General features: G+C 46.9%; 1 protein-coding gene across 2 annotated transcripts in view; it reads left to right on the top strand.

Moving 5' to 3' along the window:
* The window catches only part of LOC143997783 (uncharacterized), a 99,309-nt gene extending 84,961 nt beyond the window's left edge, over positions 1-14,348 (top strand). For both annotated transcript variants that reach the window (XM_077493577.1, XM_077493578.1), the window contains exons 6-8: positions 3,798-3,866; positions 6,874-6,969; positions 11,767-14,348. In XM_077493577.1, the coding sequence (XP_077349703.1) occupies positions 3,798-3,866; positions 6,874-6,969; positions 11,767-13,943 (2,342 nt within the window). In that variant the 3' untranslated portion in view covers positions 13,944-14,348. The remainder of the gene's footprint in view (positions 1-3,797; positions 3,867-6,873; positions 6,970-11,766) is intronic.
* The last annotated feature ends 315 nt before the right edge of the window (positions 14,349-14,663 follow it).

Here is a 14,663-nt window from a genome sequence, read left to right as displayed (position 1 = left end):
TTTTATTTTTAATTTTTTTTGTCCCTTTGTTTCCTGTATAGTCGAGCACATGCTTTTTAGTCCGACCTGTTGGTACCTATTTGTTATCCTTCCCTTTTTGTTCCCCTTGATATATACGGATGTGGCACTGTGGGTGCTTTCCCTTTTACCCCCTGCTGTAGGGTCTCTACTAAAAAAAATAATAATAAAAAATATAATATATATATATATATATATATATATATATATATATATATATATATATATATATATTATTGTGTTTAGGGGCTCTAAATAATTTTCTAGCTAAAATAAGTAGATTTTTACACGTAGGAGTGAAGGATCAGAAGTGGCTTTGGTGGTAAGTGGTTAAGGGGGAAAAAAAATAAAATCATGTTTACAAGGGCCGAGAACCATAAGTTGATGTTGACATCGCTCTGGTTCTCCGAGGGCATAGAGATGAGCAGTGGCCATCTAGACATCGCTTATCTCTATGGAAAAATCCTGCTGACGCTGGTTGGTTTCTGGAGTAATGTTAGCCCAGGAAGCAACGGGGGGTCACACCTCTCCTGCCACTTCTAAAGGCCCATACACACGATCAGACTTTTTGACAACAAACATGCAAATTAGCTGTTTTGGAGCAACATCCGACCGTGTGTACGCTCCATCGGACAAACTTTTTTGGTTTTCATCTGACTTTTGTTGGCTGTGCAAACGGACAAACTTTCTGGCAACAAAAGTCCGATGGAGCAAAGTTTGATCGTGTGTACAGAAAACCATAGGACTTTTGTACAAACTACAAACAGGCATGCTCAGAACCAATGCAAAAGATCAGACAACAATACAGAAGTTGACCAAAGGTGGCGGTAAAGAGCAGAAAAACCACGTGGTTTGGTGAAAGTTGGCTGAAAAAGTCCTGCTGTGTGTATGCAATACAAGTTCAGGGCCGACGCCCTTTGTACAAAAATCCAAGGGAAAGTTTGTACAAAGTCCTATCGTGTGTATGAGGCTTTAAAGTGATCCTGCAGGGAATTCCCCACTGGGATAATTTTTATCTTAAAGCCGGCCACCTAACAAACAGAATGATATCAGGGTTGTGGCATCTGGCTGCAGCCATAACCGTACATTTACGGTTAGACGGTTGACAAGGGGCTTAACTTTTCCTATATCAGACTATATTGGGAACTAGATGGGGAGCCATCTAGTGGCCAGCCAGCTAACTGCACCTGCAAGTGGTATGCAGGAAAAACGATCGAAGAAGGCGAGTTTGAAGGTGGCTGCTTTCCTTGTCTGAATCTGAACACGGAACCCTAGCACTGTGGGGCTGCGGGGTCGCTATGCTGTATTGTCCAAGAGCTCCTACCAGATGTTTTAGGACTTCTTAAAACGAAATGTACGAGCGTTCGATATTTTCTAGAAATAACACGTTCATACACATTATGATGAAGACACAAACGGCTGAAATGTCCCAAGTATTACAAAGTAGAGGCACAATTTACAAAAATAAATACTACTCTTGTCTGCATTCACATTTCATTATATAATATGAATAAAAAATAAATAAAAAATAAGTAAATGAATAAAACCTTTAATTCATGTGAATTGAACCCATACAGCTCAGATAACAAGCGCTCTGTCTGCCACGAGCATTGTGGGTGCTTTGCCTCATTAGAGACTGCAGTTCCGTAAGACAGACCCCTGACCTTTTTCATAAGTAAGATTGGAGGTCTTTTAACATTTTAGTAATACTAACATACCGCCTGAATATATAACTAGCCATTATGGCTCCCCACCCCCATAGTTTTCCCATAGTGCCTTGAAAAAGTATTCGTACATACTGACATATTCCACACAACCAAAAAAAATGTAAATGGATTTTATTGGGATTTTATGTGATAGACCAACACAAAGTGGCTCATAATTGTGAAGTGGAAGGAAAATGATACAATTGGTAAATAGAATGACACACAGGTGGACTCTATCTCAGTATAAATACAGCTGTTCTGTGAAGCCCTCAGAGGTTTGTTAGAGAACCTTTAGTGAACAAACAGCACCATGAAGGCCAAGGAACACACCAGACAGGTCAGGGATGAGAGTTGTGGAGAAGTATAAAGCAGGGTTAGATTGTAAAAAAAAATAAAAAAAAAATAAATTAAAAAAAAAAACTCCCAAGCTTTGACCATCTCGTGGAGCTCTGTTCAATCCATCATCGGAAAATGGAAAAGAGTATGGCACAACCTGCAAACCTACCAAGACATAGCCGTCCACCTAAACTGACCGGGCCGGGCAAGGAGAGCATTCATCAGAGAAGCAGCCAAGAGGTCCATGGTAACTCTGGAGGAGCTGCAGAGATCCACAGCTCAGGGGGGAGAATCTGTCCACAGGACAACTATTAGTCGTCTCTCCACAAATCTGCCCTTTATGGAAGAGTGACAAGAAGAAAGACATTGGGGAAAGAAAGTCATAAGAAGTCCCGTTTGTAGTTTGTGAGAAGCCATGTGGGGGACACAGCAAACATGTGGAAGAAGGTGATCTGGTCAGGCGAGACCCAAATTAATTTTTGGTCTAAAAGAAAAATGTGTGGCAGAAAACGAACACTGCACATCCCCCTGAACACACCATCCCCACCGTGAGACATGGTGGTGGCAGCATCATGTGGTGGGGATGGTTTTCTTCAGCAGGGACAGGGAAGCTGGTCAGAGTTGATGGGAAGATGGATGGAGACAAATACAGGACAATCTTAAGGCCCATACACGCGATCGGATTTTCTGACAACAATGGTCCGACGGACGTGTTTTATCGGACAATCCGACTGCCTGTGTGCTGCATCGGACAATTGTCAGAATGTCCAACAACAAATGTGTTGCGTTGGATCATCTGATCGTGTGTACAAAAATCCTTCGGAGTAAAATCCAAAGTACAAACGCGCATGCTCCAAACCAATGCTAAACATCAGACAACAATAGCAGAAGTTGCCCATAGGGTGGCGGTAAAGAGCTGAAAAACCTTTTAAATTTGGTGTATGTTGGCTGAAAATGTTCTGCCATGTGTATGCATACCAAGTTCACGGACAATGCCCTTCAGACAAAAATCCACGGATTCGTCTAATGAAAGTCCGATCGTGTGTACGAGGCTTTAGAAGGAAACCTGTTAGTCTGCAAAACACTTGAGACCGGGGCGGAGGTTCCCCTTCCAGCAGGACAACGACCCGAAACATCCAGCCAGAGCTACAATGGAATGGTTTACATCAAAGCATATTCATGTGTTAGAATGGCCCAGTCACAGTCCAGACCTAAATCCCATTGAGAATCTGTGGCCAGACTTGAAAATTGCTGATCACAGACGCTCTCCATCCAATCTGACAGAGCTTGAGATATTTTACAAAGAATAATGGGCAGAAGTGTCCTCTCTGGATGTGCAAAGCTGGTAGAGAGACATTCCCAAAAAGACTTGCATAGTTACATAGTAAGGTTGAATAAAGACACCAGTCCATCCAGTTCAACCTTGCAGCTGTAATTGCAGAGAAAGGGGGTTCTACAAATTATTGACTCCGGGGGGCGCCATACAAATGCCCCCCCCCCCCCACACTTTTCACATATTTATTTGTATCATTTATCATTTTTCTTCCACTTCACAATTATGTGCCACTTTGTTGGTTTATCACATAAAATCCCAATATAATACATTTTATATTTTTGGTTGTAACATGACAAAATGTGGAAAATTTTCAAGGGGTGTGAATACTTTTTCAAGGCTCTGTAACATAAAAAGTACTTCAGCTCTTTTCAGCATCCTTTTTCCCTGTTTTTCTCATGTAGATAAAGCTTCGTATGGGCTCGGTGAGGCGATATCGCGGACCTCTGGATCTCCGGAAATTGAAGAAAACGGTGAGAATTTTAAGAAGCTCTGTAAGGGTTGAATGTTGGATTCACTTTACATAACTAAATGACTAATAAGTTGGGAAGGACTCGTCACTAGAGTGCCCGGGAGAAGAGAGCCGGCATGGCATTTATATAGAGGGCAGCACCTGAACAGATCTTCTAAAACTGGGTGGGAAATGTCCTACTTGACCTGAGTGGTTGGACAGACTCTGTAGATTCACACAGTAAGGAAACCCAGATAGATATCGGATCAGGCACTGCTGCGGTTGGTGGTTCCTCCATACAGTGGGGGGGGGGGGGGGGGGGAATAATGATTTGATCTCCTGCGGATTGTGTAACAAAGAAATGTAGGGTCTACAATTTTTATCATACGTGTATTTTAACCACTTCAGCGCCGGACCATTTTGCTGGCTTAAGACCAGACCACTTTTTGCGATTTGGCACTGCGTCGCTTTAACTGACAATTGCGCGGTCGTGCGACGTGGCTCCCAAACAAAATTGACGTCCTTTTTTCCCCACAAATAGAGCTTTCTTTTGGTGGTATTTGATCACCTCTGCGGTTTTTATTTTTTGCGCTATAAACAAAGAGTGACAATTTAAAAAAAAACGCATTATTTTTTACTTTTTGTTATAAATATTCCCCAAAAATATATAAAAAAAAAACATTTTTCCCCTCAGTTTAGGCCGATACGTATTCTTCTACATATTTTTGGTTAAAAAAAATCGCAATAAGCGATTGGTTTGCGCAAAAGTTATAGCGTTTACAAAATAGGGGATAGTTTTATGGCGTTTTTATTGATCTTTTTTTTTTTTTTACTAGTAATGACAGCGATCAGCGATATTATTATTTTATTTTTTTGTGACTGCGACATGGCGGACACATCGGACATTTTTTGACACATTTTTGGGACCATTGTCATTTATACAGCGATCAGTGCTATATAAATGCACTGATTCCTGTGTAAATGACACTGGCAGTGAAGGGGGTAACCAGTGGGTGGCAGTGTAGGGGTTAAGTGTTCCTAGGGGAGTGTTACTAACTGTGGGGGGCTGGGCTTTCTTTTAGTGAACACTGATCTCTGCTCCAATCACATGGAGCAGAGATCAGCGTCACTTGTTGCTAGGCAGAACTGGGAGATGCTGTTCACAATGACATCTCCTAGTTCAGCCGCCCCGTGAGATGATCGCGGGTATGCCCGCGGCAATCGAGCCCGCGGGACCCGCGACCAGACTCACGGGGGGTCCCGACCAGCACGCGAGCACGCCGCCACCGGCGCGCTCACGATGGCAGGGTGGCAAATTTAAAGGGACGTACAGGTACGCCCATTTGCGTGCCTGTGCCATTCTGCCGACGTACATCGGCGTGCGCCGGTCGGGAAGTGGTTAAATGATAGAGACAGAATATCAACCAAAAATCCAGAAAAAAAAACACACAATACAAATGTTTTAAATGGCTTTGCTGTTCAGTGGGTAAAATAAGTATTTGATCTCCAAGCAAACCATGACTTTATGGAGAAACCCTTGGTTGGTGAGCACAGAGGTCAGACGTTTCTTGCAGTTGGTCACCAAATTTGCACACATCTCGGGAGGGATTTTGGTCCACAGATCTTCTCTAAATCCTTAAGGTTTCTTGGCTTTCCTTTGGCGACTCGAAAGTTTCAGTTCTATCCATACATTTACTATAGGATTAAGGTCTGGTGACTGACAAGGCCAATCCGCGACCTTAATGTGCTTCTTCATGAGCCACTTCTTTGTTGCCTTGGTGGTATGTTTTTTGGGTCATTTTCATGCTTGAAAGACCCATCCATGACCCATCTTCAGCATTCTGTCTAAAGGTTCTCATCCAAGATTTTACAATACTTGGCCCCGTCCATTGGCCCCTCAATGCGGCACCGTCAGCCTGTACCTTTAGCAGAGAAATGGGCCCCAAAGCATCATGTTTTCCCCTCCGTGTGTGACTGTAGGGATGGTATTCTTGGGATCATAGTCAACATTTTTCTTCCTCCAAACACGGCGAGTCCAGGTAATGCCGAAGAGCTCAATTTTGGTCTCATCTGACCACAGAACTTTCTCTAAATCCTTCTCTGAATCATTTAGATGTTCATTGGCAAGACTGGTCTGTACACGTGTCTTCCTGAAGAGGGGGGGACCTGCAGGATTTCAATCTATGGCGGCGTATTGTGTTACCAATGGTTTGTTTGGTGACGGTGGTCCCAACTGCCTAGAAGTCATTCACAAGCTCCTCCTGTGTAGTTCTGGGCGGATCCCTCACTTTCCTCATGACCATCCTCACCCCATGAGGAGAAATCTTCCATGGAGCTCCAGACCGAGGGCGATTGATAATTATTTTGTATTTCTTCCATTTGCAAATAATCGCTCCAACATTTTGTCTCCTTCTCACCAAGCTTTTCGCTGATGGTCTTGTAGCCCATTCCAGCCTTGTGAAAGTCTACAATCTTCTCCCCGACGTCCTCTGACCAACTCCTTGGTCTTCCCCATGATGGTGAGGGTTTAAATGGAAGAAAGAGATTCTGTGGAGAGGAGTCTTTTATACACATAACGAGTTGTCATTAGGAGAACCTTCTTGCATTGACAGGACTAATCTGTGTACCACATTAGGAACCTACTGGAGCCAGTCTGTGGGGGGGCAGAATTATTGTTGGTTGGTGGGGGGATCAAATGCTTATTTTACTCACTGAACTGCAACCCCATTTATACATTTGTATTGTGTGTGTTTGTTTTTTTTTTTTTTTTGTTTTTTGGTTGATATTCTGTCTTTATCATATAAAATACACCTATGATAAAAATTATAGACCCTTCATTTCTTTGTAAGTGGGCAAAACTTACACAATCTGCAGGGGATCAAATTATTTTCCCCCCACTGTACATAGGTGATGGGTTACCATTAATTTGTCAGATCATATTTCCATTAAGTGGATGGATGCTGTGCATATGGCAGGAGCACAGGGAGAACCCCCCCCCCCCCCCCTCTAACCCATCCTATGTTACGCAGGCATTGGCATGGACGCCCTGAAGAAGGACCCCGCCTTCTGTAAACAGAAGAGGTTACAAGACTGGGAACTGGAGAGTCACATGATCGCAGCTATAGGTGAGTAATAAGGGAATTTTAGTGTTTGGGTTTTTTGTATTGTTGTTGTGTTTTTTTTTTTTTTTGGATCAGCTTTATTAAAAAGGAGCTGCACCTTTCAAAAAAAAATATGAAGTTAGCAGCTACAAATACTGCAGCTGCTGACTTTTAATAAATGAACACTTACCTGTTCCAGGTGTAGCCCCCCCTTCCCCAAAGCACCCCCCCCATTTTGAGGGCATGCGGCCTGGTACGGCTCAGGAGGGGGGGGGGGGGGGCGCTCGCTCGTCCCCACCCCCTTTCCTGACCGGCCGGGTAGCGTGCTCTGATAAGGGTCTGATATGGACCTGGGGGGGAACCCCACGCCGTTTTTTTCACGTAGGACTTCCCCTTTAAGTCCATACCAGGTGACTGGGCCAGCGACTCTTCCTTCGCTAGTCCCGGCTACCTGGAGCCGCGCTCAAAATGAACGGACTTTTCTCTGTGCGGGAAAAGTCCGCTCATTTCAAAAGTACGGCGGACTAGCACACACACGGCCGTATTGTCCGCCGGACTTTGAGTCCGGTGGACAAATTTTGGTGCAAAACTACTTTCTAAGTTCCGGACTTTTGGGTAAAAAAAGTCCGCCGGAGCCCACACACGGGCGGATTATCCAGCGGACTCGAGTCCACCGGATTGTTTGATCGTGTGTACGTGGCATTAGAAGAAATAAAAGTTCCAATGAAAAAAAAAGTTACCCTCACAAGGGTTTTCACCATCACTTCAAAACACAAAAGTAAATTGAAATTAAGCCTTCTGGCTTCCTCTCCCACCATTGCTGCTCAGACCTCAAGCTTAGGCCCTTTGGCTGGTCCCTCGGACTATTACACAGTATCAAAACATAAAGTGCTCATTGCTTAAGTCCACAAAACTTGTGCATATATAAATCCATGACTACACTCCTTGTGCTCCCATGATCACTCCGTGACTCCCTGTATATGTCTTGGTGTTGGCATAAAAGTCAAACACTGGTTTTGCACCACTAAAGCCCCATACACACTATCAGATTGTCTGCTGATTTTTTTTTTTCATTAGATTTACCAAAACCATATAATATGAGGTCAAACCTTTAGGCCGCGTACACACGCGGGGACTGTCTGCCGAAACTAAGTTCGTCAAACAGTCCGCTCAAACTTTTGAATGAACGAACACGCCCACACACGGCACTTTTTGAGCGGACAAATACGGCAAACTTTGTTCGTCGTACTAAGTCCGCGCAACTTTTGAAATGAACGGACTCGCCCACACACGAGGCAACAGTCCGCTCATTTCGAGCGCGTGTGCAGGTAGGCGGGGCCCGCGACGGAGACGTCGCGGGCTCCGCCGCCTGGAATGTACTTAAAGGGGAACCCCAACGCCGAAAAAAATCGGCGTGGGGGTCCCCTCAAAGTCCACAACAGACCCTTGTCCGAGCACGCTACCCGGCCGGCCAGGAAAGGGGGGCGAGCGAGCGCGTCCCCCCCCTTCCCGAGCCGTACCAGGCCGCGTGCCCTCAACATGGGGGGTGCCTTGGGGAAGGGGGGGCCGCGCGGCCCCCCCACCCCAAAGCACCTTGTCCCCATGTTGATGAGGACAAGGGCCTCTTCCCGACAACCCTGGCCGTTGGTTGTCGGGGTCTGCAGGCGGGGGGCTTATCGGAATCCGGGAGCCCCCTTTAATAAGGGGGCCCCCGGATACCGGCCCCCCACCCTATGTGAATGAGTATGGGGTACAATGTACCCCTACCCATTCACCTGTAAAATAAAAATAACCCAAAAAAAAACACAACACACGAGATAAAATATTTTATTGCACAGCTCCGGGGGTCTTCCGTCTTCGGGGGTCTTCTCGCCGGACTCCTCCGCTATCTTCTTGTAGCTCTTTTGCTAGCGGAGGAGTCCAGGCTTTCTTCCTCCCCGCCGCCGGCCTCTTCTCCCGACTTCGGGGGTCTTGTCCCCCTCTTCGGTTCTTCTGCCGGGCCACCGCGCCTTCTTATAGCTCTTTTACAGGCGGTGGCCCGGTCTTCTGTCGCCGCCGCCTTCCGTTCTTCTGCCGGGCCACCGCGCCTTCTTATAGCTCTTTTAGAGGCGGTGGCCCGGTCTTCTGTCGCCTTCCGGTCGCCTTCCGTTCTTCTTCTTGTTCTTCTTCTTGTTCTTCTTCTTCTCCAGGAGATGTTGACACGTCGCGCTGTGCGGCCACTTATATAGTGACAATGGGGCGGTGTCACATGGTATATGTCACATGGGTTGGTCACATGGGTTGATGTCACATGGGGACTATGACATTGTAAGGGGGCGGGGTCACCATGTGACCAACCCATGTGACATATACCATGTGACACCGCCCCATTGTCACTATATAAGTGGCCGCACAGCGCGGCTCTGGCATTCCGGCCGGAGAGAGCGACGTGTCAACATCTCCTGGAGAAGAAGAAGAACAAGAAGAACGGAAGGCGACCGGAAGGCGACAGCGGCGACAGAAGACCGGGCCACCGCCTCTAAAAGAGCTATTAGAAGGCGCGGTGGCCCGGCAGAAGAACGGAAGGCGGCGGCGACAGAAGACCGGGCCACCGCCTGTAAAAGAGCTATAAGAAGGCGCGGTGGCCCGGCAGAAGAACCGAAGAGGGGGACAAGACCCCCGAAGTCGGGAGAAGAGGCCGGCGGCGGGGAGGAAGAAAGCCGGACTCCTCCGCTAGCAAAAGAGCTACAAGAAGATAGCGGAGGAGTCCGGCGAGAAGACCCCCGAAGACGGAAGACCCCCGGAGCTGTGCAATAAAATATTTTATCTCGTGTGTTGTGTTTTTTTTTTTTGGGTACTTTTATTTTACAGGTGAATGGGTAGGGGTACATTGTACCCCATACTCATTCACATAGGGTGGGGGGCCGGTATCCGGGGGCCCCCTTATTAAAGGGGGCTCCCGGATTCCGATAAGCCCCCCGCCCGCAGACCCCGACAACCAACGGCCAGGGTTGTCGGGAAGAGGCCCTTGTCCTCATCAACATGGGGACAAGGTGCTTTGGGGTGGGGGGGGCCGCGCGGCCCCCCCTTCCCCAAGGCACCCCCCATGTTGAGGGCACGCGGCCTGGTACGGCTCGGGAGGGGGGGCGAGCGAGCCGGCCGGCCGGGTAGCGTGCTCGGACAAGGGTCTGTTGTGGACTTTGGGGGGACCCCCACGCTGATTTTTTTCGGCGTTGGGGTTCCCCTTTAAGTCCATACCAGGCGGCGGGGCCCGCGACGTCTCCTTCGCGGGCCCCACCTACCTGGAGACGCGCTCGAAATGAGCAGACTTTCCTCCGAGCGGGAACAGTTTGCTCATTTCGAAAGTGGCCTACACACGGGCGGACTGTCCGCTCAAACCAAGTTTCAGCGGACAGTTTTTCGGAATTTCTGAAAAACTTTGTTCGTCAAACTGTCCGCTGAAGCCCCACACACGAGCGGACTGTCCGCTGAAACACTGTTCAGCGGACAAAGTTGAGCGAACAGTCCGCCCGTGTGTACGCGGCCTTAGGGGTTTCAATGTGTATGCAATCGGGCAGGCCCTTGTACTACATGGTTTTGGTAAACCTGAAGGAAAAAATCAGCAGACAATCTGATAGTGTGTATGGGGCTTTATGGGTCTCTCCTGATGCTCCAGTTCCTTTAAACTGGTGTAGTGTGGACTTATTCAATGTACATGTGTTCAGCCAAAACCTGTCATTTGTAATCCCCAGCACTCAAAACCGACATAGAAATCAAAGGGAAAGCTACCATAGTGCAATCTCGTTTTATGCCCTCACATAGAATTGTATTACAATCGCAAGTACCCAGGAAGCACCGCTTGGTGTGCACTCCAAAGACCCAAATTGACATCACTGGGAGCCCCGCCCAACATGTTTCATCATAACCAACGAATGTCCACTCTTCAGGAGCAGGCCCTGACCTTTGGTCAGGGCACCTCCTGTCTTCCAGGTGGATCCCTGAACTATGACCAGACCCTAGATTATAAAGTCTGCTGAAATCTCGTAAAACCTGGACACTGGATTAGAGAATTCTTTGATCCCAAAGCTCTTCAAAGTCTCTGAACTGCAGACCCTAACTTGGGAGTATCTGTAGAAAACCAAAAAGGCAATTTTCTCTGTCCAGAATAGACACTCTGAAGCCCCTCAATCTACATCTTTTGAGAACACTTTATCATTTTTGCCTATTTCAACCCAAAGCCAGGGCACCCCACAACCACAGTTGCCAGAAGTATGAATGCCCTCACATAGACTTGTATTGCAATTGCAAGTAACCGGAGCACACAGTGTTTCCTGAAGACTGAAAGTGATGTTACTGGGAGCCCTGCCCAACGTGTTTCATCATAACTAATGGACGTCTTCAGGAGCAGGCACATGCCCTGGCCTCTGGATAGGGCACCCCCCTGTCTTCCAGGTGTAGCCCTGAACTATGACCAGGCTGTAGATTATAAAGCCTGCTGGTCTCTCCTAAACCCTGGACACTAGGTTCAAGGCTTCCTCAATCCCAAAGCTCTTTGAAGCCTCTGAACTCCAGACCCTAATCAAGGGGTATCCAGAGAAAACTGAAAAGGCAATTTTCTCTGTTCAAAACAGATACTCTGAAGCCCCTCAATCTGCCTGCTTGAGAACCCTGTCACGTTTGCCTAATTCAACCCAAAGGCAGGCAATAGCACTGTTACAGTTGCCAGAATACAATATTTTCCACTTACGTAGGCCTTTTACTTGTCCTTTTTTCTTCCCGACCTTTTATCTGTATGATTTCACAATCTTGCAGTGTTTTAATCATTTTGTCATTTTGTTGTAGACTGTGAACCTTCCGATCCAAGTCAGAATGTTCCGGAGTCGCACCAGAAGGAGCAGAACAGCCTGGCCTCTTTCAGGAAAAAAATGTTACGCGATTCCAGCCTAGAGCCAAAATGCCTCAAGTGTAATGGCATCTTAAGATGCTACTGCGACATTCTGAAGCAAAATCGAAAGAAGCCATTCGTGTGTGAGGACTGCGGAAAATCTTACCGCCTGCAAATGTACCTCCTTTTGCACCAGAAGTCACATTTCCAAGAACACCTCTACAAGTGCCCTTTGTGCGAAAAAAGCTTTGACAAAGACTTGGTGCTACGTAAACACATGAGGACCCACCAGGGACTGACGGGAATACCCCTGAATTTCTGCCAGAGAGCCACCGGGACACCACCGGACACCTTGCCGATAGCTACCGGGATGCCACCGGACACCACAGCCTTCGGGACACCACTGGAAGCCCAGAAGGCCGCCTTATACATCTGTGAACAATGCCAAGAAGTCTTCCCCAGCAAAAACCTTCTAAAGATCCACAGCCGGGACCACAAGAAAGTCAAGACGCACTCCTGTTTGATATGCGGGCAGAACGTCCAGTCATATGCTGAACTTAACATACACTTGAAGGGGCACAGGAAGCCCTACGGATGCAGTGTGTGTGGAAAGATCTTTACCAATAGGCCGGATTTCATGGCCCACTTCCGTGAACACTCAGGGGAGCAGATATACAAGTGTAAAGTCTGCATGAAAGGTTACAGCAGGCTATCCTTTTTATTTAAACACGTAAGAGTTCATTTATCTCAGGCCGCCCAAATATCAAAGCCGGACCAACCATCACTCTCAGAAGCGAACAAGGAGGAGCTTATAGAAACCGAAACAACTGTCTTCCATAGGTTGCCCCAGAAAGAGGAGGAGTTCACTGGAACGCCCCTCAGCTGCTTTCCTTCCACACCAAAGGTCAACATGGACACAGCCAAGGACAGCGAACAAACTTTGAAAGTCGGGAATGAACATCCTGTAGAATTTAAACCATTTCAAAAAGGGAAACGGAAAAAGTGCAAAAAATGTAAAAAGCGGTTTCGATACCGGGAATCGTTCAGAAGACACAGAGAGTCTCACCAAATCAGGTTCACGTGCTATCGGTGTGGGCAGGCCTTCCACAAACTAGTCAAATTATACCTCCATAGACGTGACCACAAGAACTTCAGGCCGTTCATGTGTAAGCACTGCACCAAAACCTTCAGCTCCAGATCGCTGCTCCTCCTGCACCTCAGTTCTCACGACCTTTCCGAGAAGGGGAGCCGATATCCGTGTGCCTATTGTAGGAAGGTCTTCAGGTCACAAGCCAACTGCATTTTGCACCAGAAAACCCACATCTATAAGCCAGCTAAGAGCCCACCCAAAAGTAACTTGGCGACCTTCAGCAATATACAGATGGCTCCGTTTTCTAAACAGGAAAGTGTGGAGAATAGGCCATGTCAGGAAGATCCGCAAACTAAGAGCCCACCCAAAACGAACTTGGCGACCTTCAGCAATATGCAGATGACTCAGTTTTCTGACCAGAAAAGTGTGGAGAATAAGCCGTGTCAGGAAGGTCCACCCGCTAAGAGCCCACCCAAAAGTAACTTGGCGACCTTCAGCAATATACAGATGGCTCCGTTTTCTAAACAGGAAAGTGTGGAGAATAGGCCATGTCAGGAAGATCCGCAAACTAAGAGCCCACCCAAAACGAACTTGGCGACCTTCAGCAATATGCAGATGACTCCGTTTTCTGACCAGAAAAGTGTGGAGAATAAGCCGTGTCAGGAAGGTCCACCCGCTAAGAGCCCACCCAAAAGTAACTTGGCGACCTTCAGCAATATACAGATCACTCCGTTTTCTGACCAGAAAAGTGTGGAGAATAGGCAGTACCATGAAGGTCCGCCAGCTAAGAGCCCACCCAAAAGTAACTTGGTGACCTTCAGCAATATACAGATCGCTCCGTTTTCTGACCAGAAAAGTATGGAGAATAGGCCATGTCAGGAAGGTCTGCCAGCTAAGAGCCCACCCAAAACCAACTTGGTGACCTTCAGCAATATACAGATCGCTCCGTTTTCTCACCAGAAAAGTATGGAGACTAGGCCGTGTCAGGAAGGTCCGCCCACTAAGATCTACGTCAAGCAAGTGTCCTACTGGCCTTGCCTTTAAATAAACACTTTGTAGAAATGTTTCTAAAACTGTACTTTGTGCACAAAAACAAAAAAAAGAATGTTAAGTGTTTAGTGATTTGTTTGTGATATTTAATGTTGTGTCTGTCTGAGCATCCAAGGCTCGCAGTGTTGTAGTATGTGGAAGATGGCGGAAGGGTTAAAGGGGGAGCATTGGTGGCCCATTGGCACATGGACTGTGTGTTTTTAAGGGAATAGACCTCATCTTCTGACCTTGTGATGTCTATTAGACCTATAGCCAAAGGGGTCTCTACCGCATGCCCTTTTTGATGGTCCTTGTATTTTTGTCTTGGTTCAAATGGCTCAATACAAAGTGGTTGCAAAGCATTTCCGTTACTTAGAAGGAAAGTGTTCCAATGTGGACCAATGCCTGGTCCATTTTTTATTTTTTATTTTTTTTTTTTTTTATTGTGAATTTGTACTGTTTAAACTTGCCATCTAATGCCCCGTACACACGAGCGGACTTTTCAACATCCAAAGTCCGTCAGACCGAGTCCGTCAGACTATCCGATCGTGTGTGGGCTGCAACGGACTTTAGCTTCGCAAAAGTCTGACGGACTTTAGAAATGAAGCATGCTTCAAATTTTCCCGACGGAACTCCGCCGGACCCGGTCCCCTTCGAAAAATTCGCTCGTGTGTGTGCTACTCCGACGGACTAAAACCGACGCTAGGGCAGCTATTGGCTACTGTCTATGAACTT

The sequence above is a fragment of the Lithobates pipiens genome, unplaced genomic scaffold (assembly GCF_037356315.1).
Source record: "Lithobates pipiens isolate NorthernLeopardFrog02 unplaced genomic scaffold, aLitPip1_a1.2 Scaffold_19, whole genome shotgun sequence".
In the NCBI taxonomy this organism is placed as follows: Eukaryota; Metazoa; Chordata; class Amphibia; order Anura; family Ranidae; genus Lithobates; species Lithobates pipiens.
The sequence above is the reverse complement of the archived record's forward strand: the minus strand, read 5'-3'. Positions and strand labels throughout refer to the sequence as shown.